At 47.3% G+C, this 8,107-nt stretch overlaps 1 protein-coding gene across 1 annotated transcript; it reads left to right on the plus strand.

Annotated features, from left to right (window-relative positions):
• The first annotated feature begins 5,991 nt into the window (after window positions 1-5,991).
• LOC133905960 (secreted RxLR effector protein 161-like) lies at window positions 5,992-6,843 on the plus strand. Its single transcript, XM_062347780.1, has 2 exons — window positions 5,992-6,186; window positions 6,289-6,843. Exons 1-2 carry the CDS (start codon window positions 5,992-5,994, stop codon window positions 6,841-6,843), a joined length of 750 nt encoding a protein of 249 aa, XP_062203764.1.
• The last annotated feature ends 1,264 nt before the right edge of the window (window positions 6,844-8,107 follow it).

Below are 8,107 nucleotides of genomic sequence, written 5' to 3' on the forward strand. Positions count from 1 at the left end.
GTCATTAGATCACACTGTATACTAGCCATGCCCTATTGGTCACACCGAGTAAAGTAAGAAGGATGGGCACACGGATAGTCCCTCTCATCCGACAATCCACGAGTTACAATCAAGCATCGATATTCAGTTGTCCTTCAGTGTCACGTCTCTTCATCATCAGTAGACACCAGACACTGTTGGCCCACTGTTTTTGCAGTAGTTGGTCAGCAAACTGTATTATATTCTTGTGGAGCATACACAAAAAGATTCTAATTTCGAGAGGTAGTTTACTGACCAAATATCTGACATTCTCACATCTCTAATTCCTGAGAAATTATAATATTTGTATGTTAGGCATTTGGATATGACAGATACAGGATTTAATTTGGAAAAACCTTCTAATATAGAGGTAAAAAATTACGAAAGACAAATATGTATTATGATGGCTCATGGTACAGGGACAACGGTTATCCTATATTTATAGACGTCAGTTGAAACGTATCCGACTAGGATTCTATTTGTTATTTTGAGACATAATATCTAACAAACTCCCCTTAAATCAAAATCCCTAAATTTATTTTTGAAGAAATTTTCTTCAAAACATAAAGGATTAAACAATGACTATGATCACTAGTCTTCAAACACTTCATACATATAGCTATCAACAAAACAGACAAACAATCTGAATCTTCACTAGTTAATAACATCAGCAAATGTTTAGGTCTGTGCAATTGATCTTGTTATCCAAACTGGAACAATACTCAATCGTCAAAAGGCACAGGCCAAAATATCACATGTGGTGTTGATAAAAAAAATTTAATGAAGAACTCATCTATGAATGCTCCATCTCGAACACAAAATTTGGCAAACAACGTCTCTCACAAGAATAGCCATCATGTGCACCAAACTGACAATCATAAAAGAATTTGAATCTCATCACAAGATCATTAACCGCTCCTTTGAAGTAATAGTCTAGATGAAGCCATAATATGTAATCAATAGAGTATAAAACTTTTGCAGTCACAAGCAGACATATCTATCTCTCAACAAAAACATACTTAATGTAGTACCAAACATTGTAGTATATATGCATCAAACTTATATTAGACCTCTCTGAATGAGCGAAGATAAAAAAAATCATATTGTATCTACAATCCTCCATCTTAAACTCAATCCGGGAAAAAAAAAACCCTTCACTTTCAAATAACAATCTTCGAAGAATATTTCAAAACTATCAGATTGACATGAACGATATAGTTGAAGCATCTACAATAATTAACTCAAAGTGATCTAACAAAATATTATCCTAATCTCTCCTCAAACTATTATAGCATACAAACAGGAAAAATATAATAGTATCAATGATAGCATAAGCTGGTTGGAGCGCGACGCGGACGAATCAAGCGCAGCTGGTGGCAGGCGTCCTGATCAGCGGACGAGAGCGACGCGACTTTCTGTGACGCGCGGCGCAGAAAACAGATCGGTACTGTTCAGCGAAGAACCCATTGGGAGATGGATCTGGCGCAGCGGTGGAAGTGCGCCGGCGGCGGACCGGCGGACGGCGTGAACGACGGCCGGACGAGGAGGCGATGCATAGCAGCGGATCGGCATTGAACGGCGCACTGTAGATCGTTTTTGTGTGAACAGTATAGAGCAGTACCACACCGTAGCAGATCCGATCAATTTTTTTTTACGTCTCTCGTGTCAAATTTAACTTTGACACTTCTGGTTAGAAATTTAGATATGAGAGACATACGATTTTACATGAAAAAAATCTTTTAATGTGGAGGTAACAAATCATAATAGAAATAATCTATATTATAATGATGTAGGTATAAGTATAGAGGTTGGCTAATATTTATAAATGTTTGTTCAAATATATCTTACTAGTACTCTATCTGTATTTGAGGTATAATATGTAACACTGTATAGAGATGATGTTATAAAATTACTAAATTCTAGCATCCGTAGAACTGTATTATTTTCTTAAGAAAGATGCACTTGAGACCGAAAATCTAAAATTAGATAACATACGCAATCGTATTTACCGAAATAGACAACATATCATCGTATTTACAATCTTAGCATTCGTATTCGACTCCTCATTTACTAGAATCTGACTTTCGGGACACCGTACGCCAAAAAATACGGGTTCAACCATATTCTGCACATGAGATATCGAATATGGCATATTCGTCACCTCAAATATCAAAAATCAGGTGTATTCAGTACATGAGGTGCCGAATATAGACTACAATGCTGTATTCGACACCTTGGCATCTTGTGTGTCGAATATGGGCTATACCGGCTGCAGGTCCTTTGATGCTATTATTTTATGTCGGGAACCTCATATGCCGCTACAGCCCATATTCGGTATATGAGGTGCCGAATATATGCTACAGTGTCATATTCAGCACCTCGTGTACCAAATACACCTGATTTTTGATATATGAGGTGATGAATATAGGCTACAGTGCCATATTCGGCACCTTGTATACCGAATATGGCCGGGCCTGTGTTTTTACAGCGTATGGTGTGTCGAAAGTCAATTTTCGGTAAATGAGCTATCGAATACTGATGCTAAAATTATAAATACAATGATATATTATCTATTTCAGCAAATACGGTCGTATATGTTGCCTAATTTTGGATTTTAGCCTGGATATCAGCTCTATCAGTTCCTGCCACTTTGAAACTTCCAGCATAACAAAATTTCTTCTAAACTCTAACTGAATTTCTCCACCCTGTAGCACTTGGTTGACTGTAGTATTTTGTTGTCGACATATTATGAATAATCTACCAAATCTTATTTTCAGTGGGCATTGATCAACCCAGACATCCTCACAAAATCTTATTTTAAGACCTTTTCCCACCACAAACCTGATTTTCTGAGAATAATTTTGTTTGATTGAATGCAATCCCTTTGAAAAACTGAGATCCTTCGGCATTTCTACTAGAAAGAAAACCCGATCTCTAAGATATTTGTTCTACAGTAAATAGCAAGGATCATCATCACATAGAATCCAGTTCGAAAATCCATTTCGACAACAGGCAATCATTCATTACTCTAGTATCAGTAAAACCTAACCTCCCAAACTCTTTTGATTTGGCTGAGACCTCCACTTAGGAAATGAAAATTTATCCCAATTACCTATTTACCTACGGGTAAATACCCGAATAGAGTAGGATATTAGCAGCATTTGATACCCACGGGTACGTTCGTGGGTACAAAATACTACCCGATGGGTAGACGGGTACAGGTACGGCTAAAATATATCCATATCTGTGAAACCCGTATACCCGTATAAATTGATGACAAGTGGGTCATTCCACCAAACCCAAACATTCTACATAATATAAATACCCTACTCTCTCCACTTCAACCCCCAGCCACCCCAGCTGCTCAGCATGCTGTTGCCCCCCACCCCCACTCGCGTAGCCCCGCCCTGCCTCGGCCACCCTGTCACGTCGCCACCCAGTGCCGCCCACCGCATCGCCCTTCCCCACCGCCCCGTCGTGCCGCCGCCTAGCGTCACCCCATCTCGCCGCACCCCATTGCCCCGTCGGGCTGCCACCCAGCGTTGCCCCGCCCCCTCGCCTCGTCGTGTCGCCCCACCACATTGCCTCACCCCAGCCCGCCCCACCGCCCCACAGGTAAACAGGTCTCCTCCCCACTGACACCCATCTCATGGGTGGAGCAACGAATCCAGCTGCGATGTAGCGCGCCCAGCCTCGTCGACGGTCTCCCACGCTGCATCTGCGCCGCCATCATCGAGTCCACCACGCGGCACAGTCGAGCTGGTGGAGGAGAAGGTCTTCGCGGCGTTCGGTGATGCAGCGGGAGCGGGATCCCCAGCGCTGGGACATGGACACCGAGGCCACAAATCACATGACCGGGTTCCGGGTGGTGTTCTTCGACCTCGACGCGGGCATCACCGGCTCAGTGCGACTCGGCGATGGCTCCGTCGTCCGGATCGAGGGATGCCGCACGGTGCTATTCGCATGCAAGAATGGTGAACATTGCACCCTCGCCAACGCCTACTACATCCCGCGCCTCACAGCCAACATCATCAGCGTCGGGCAGCTGGATGAGCGCGGCTACCAGATCCTGAGAGAGGATGGCGTGATGCGGATTCACGACGAGCAGCGGCACCTCGTCGCCAAGGTCCACCGCAACCCCTATTTCCTGTACCTGATCGACCTCGACATCGCGCGGCCTGTGTGCCTAGCGGCGCGCAGAAGCGAGAACGCGTGGCGGTGGCATGCTCGATTCGGGCACATCAACTTCACCGAACTGCGCAAGATGGGGAGAGAGGAGCTGGTCCACAGCATGCCAGTGCTGTCATAGCTCGAATAGGTGTGCGAGGCGTGCCTCGCAGGCAAGCATCGACCCGCGCCCTTCCCACAGCAGACACTAAGCCGTGCCATCGAACCCCTCGAGCTCCCGCACGACGACCTCTGTGGCCCGATCTCGCCACCGACACCTAGCGGCAATCGCTACTTCCTTCTCATCGATGACTATAACTGGTTTATGTGGGTTGCTCTCCTTCCCATCAAAGACGCTGCTCCGAATGCCATCAAGCGCATTCAAGCGGCAGCCGAAAGGAAGAGCAGGAAGAAGCTCCGTGCGTTGCGCATGGATCGAGGGGGAGAATTCACCGCCACTAGCTTCAATGAGTATTGTGCCGAGCTGGGTGTGTGCCGCGAACTCAAGGCACGGTACACGCCTTAGCAAAATGGCATCGTCAAGCGAAGGAACCAGTTGGTGGTTGGGATAGCACGCAGCATGCTTAAGGCGAAAGGGTTGCCTGGTATATTTTGGAGAGAGGCAGTCAATGCAGCGGTGTACATATTGAACAAGTCATCATCCAAAAGCATCAATGGCAAGACCCCATACGAGCTCTGGAATTAGAGTGCACCGGCTGTGCATCATCTCCACACGTTTGGGTGCAGGGCACACATCAAGGTGGCCACACCGAATGCCAAGAAGCTCGATGATAGAAGCAAACCCATGATCTTTGTGGGCTATGAACCAAGATCAAAGGCGTATCGCACCTACGATCCGGCCACCAGGCACGTCCATGTCTCCCGGGTCATCGTCTTCGACGAGGGGGCGCAATGGCACTGGAGCAGTGACCAGATGAAAAGAACATCGACAACGACTTCATTATCGAGTACAGCACTATGGTCCAGCCAGGCGTGGTCATCACTCTCCAACCGGCACCAGCGATTGAGCTGCGATACCACCTGTGCCAAGTACCCCTACACTAAGCTCGCGTATGCCCACACCGACGCCATCTGTGAGCACGCCACTGATCGAGTTTGTCTCACCGCCACCAAGTGCAGAGGAGGCCCTCGACGTCGACCATAACGACGCTTTACTCTGCTTTCGCAACGTCGATAATGTGCTAGGCCCGATGACACCGCCAGGCCTGGCTGCATGGGAGCTGGAGAAAGACTTTCTGCTGGTAAGTGCAAACAAGCCAGTGACATTTGCAGAGGCAAAAGAACATGAATGCTGGCGACAGGCGATGCTCGACGAGATGACGTCGATCGAGACCAATGGCACTTGGCGGCTCATCGTTCCTCCATCACACCAATGCCCAATTGATCTCAAATGGGTCATCAAGACCAAAAAGGACGCCGTTGGCAACATCACCAAATACAAAGCGTGGCTTGTGGCGAAGGAATACATGCAGCGGCAAGGCATTGATTTCAACGAGGTGTTCGTGGCGGTGGCGCGGCTCGAGTAGGTGCGGCTACTACTGGTGCATGCTGCAAGTGAAGGCTAGCCCATCCACCATATGGACGTCAAATCTGCCTTCCTCAACGACGAACTGCAAGAAGAAGTCTACATCACGTAGCCGCCAGGATTTGAGATCGACGACTAGAAGCACAAGGTGCTGGGCCTCGTCAAGGAGCTCTACGCCGTCAGGCCCCACGCGTGTGGTACGCTAAGTTGGATGCCTCCTTGGTGTCACTTGGGTTCCATCGGAGCACCTCCGAGCACACATGTACGTTCACGGTGTGGACGCGCACCGGCTGGTGGTAGGCGTGTACGTCAACGATCTTGTCATAACCAGCGGCAACCTCACTGAGCTCGAACAGTTCAAGGAGGAGATGAAGGGGACATTCCAGATGAGTGTCCTCGGCCTACTGCACTACTACCTCAGCCTGGAGATGTCCCAGACCGACAATGGCATTACCGTGAGCCAGGGCGCATAAGCGATGAAGATCCTTGAAGGGGCAAGCATAGCTGGGTGCAATCCCAGTCACATTCCCATGGAGCCATGACTCAAACTCATTAAGACAAATGCAACCCCTGCAACTGATGCTGCTGAATATAGAAGGATCGTAGGCTCGCTGCGCTATCTGGTGAATTCACGGCCAGATTTGGCATTCTCGGTGGGCTACATTAGCAGGTTCATGGAGAAACCTACCACCGAGCATCTTGTGACCGCGAAGCGTGTGCTTCGGTACGTCGCAGGCACTATCAACTATGGTTGTTGCTACCAGAGGAAGACAAAAGCTGCTCAACTCATCGGCTACAGCGACAACGACCTTGTGGGCGACATCGACACACTTAAGAGCACCACCGAAGTCTTGTTCTTCGTAGGGAGGAACTTGGTCACTTGGCAATCGCATAAACAAAAGGTTGTGGTATTGTCTTCCTGCAAGGCAAAATACATTGCCGTAACGACAGCAACTTGCCACGGTGTCTGGTTGGCGCGTCTCCTTGCAGAACTCAGGGGAGAGGAGGCGTGCGCCATCACTCTGAAGATCGACAATCAAACCGCAATCATGTTCAGTAAGAATCTTGTTTTCCACCATCGCAGCAAATATATTGACACACGGTACCACTAACTTTGAGAAGGCATTAAGGAAGGTAGGGTGAAGGTCGAATCCATCGGCACCAATGAGCAGCTTGCAGACATTCTGACAAAGCCACTCGGGCGCGACAAGTTCTTGGAGTTGCGTTCCAGGATTGGCCTCGTCGAACTCAAGTAAGCAGTATAAGGTTTGGGGGGAGATATGTTAGTCCAATCTTATCCGTAGTCAAAACTTTAGTTAGTTTGTTGTTTCTGTTTGTTTCTGGTCTTAGTGACATGCATGAGCTCGTGACTTGTGTGGAAGCCATGCATGTTGTTGGCCCGTGGCGAGAATAGCACGCGGCGAGCTGAGTCTTGCGTTGTGAACGGGACGCATGTCACGCGGGTCGTGAGGATCTACGCGGCTGAGGCGTGGTGTGAGAAGCGCTCATGCGCTCTTTCATTCAGCAGCAATCGTCAGCAAATAAATAGAGGAAGAAACAAGAAAACACTGTAGTTTTATGGCAGCACAAAATTTTCAGTGTTCTAGTTGTGTTCATGTGAGTTCGTTTTTGAGTTCTTGCCAGTGATTATTTCCGGGAAACCTGACAGACAGTCGCGGCTGAGTGCTAAGCTCATAACTCAGCATTGAAGTGGAGCCTCAGGTAGGGCAAGCAGGGGAGGGGAGATCTCATCCTGAGAGCTACACGAACTTAGCAGACCTACAGTGTATGGAACGGCTTTGTTATTTACCCCGTGCCGCCCACCACGAGGACCCGACTCTTCTTCATGGCTCTACGAGAAAGGGGTTCTCTTCTCTGGGAGACACCGGTGCACATGAGGATTATGCAGTGGTAGCTTTCAGACGTGCTGTTGCTTAAATGGGCAATCTAGCAAAATCTATAAAATAATTTTGTGTTAGTTAGGTGTCTGTTTCAGTAATGAAATTATGAACGGAGAGGGTCCTTTATGTAGTTTTTTTTAACACGGTGTGACAGTGTGGCTGGAACAGCGTGACCAGGATTCAGATGTCATTAGATCACACTGTATAATAGCCATGCCCTATTGGTCACACGGATAGTCCGACAAGGCAGGAGTTACAATCGAGGCATCGATATTCAGTTGTCCTTCAGCGTCACGTCTCTTCATCATCAACTTTATTCGTCCTGACGATATGTGCTGCCAGATCGCACTGACGAGTGGTGAGTTCCAACATACAGCTGGATGATAGCGCTGGATTACCTGAATTGAATTTTGGGCCAGAGGATTTTGCCCTGCTTTTAATTGAAAGCAAACAATTACTGAAACATTATATGATC

This window comes from Phragmites australis, chromosome 23 (assembly GCF_958298935.1).
Source record: "Phragmites australis chromosome 23, lpPhrAust1.1, whole genome shotgun sequence".
Lineage (NCBI taxonomy): Eukaryota > Viridiplantae > Streptophyta > Magnoliopsida > Poales > Poaceae > Phragmites > Phragmites australis.

Coding starts and splice junctions, on each gene's coding strand:
- LOC133905960 (XM_062347780.1), top strand. CDS start 5,992: ATGTACGTTCACGGTGTGGACGCGCACCGGCTGGTGGTAGGCGTGTAC. Junction 6,187..6,288: donor AGACCGACAATGGCATTACC/GTGAGCCAGGGC, acceptor AAACTCATTAAG/ACAAATGCAACCCCTGCAAC.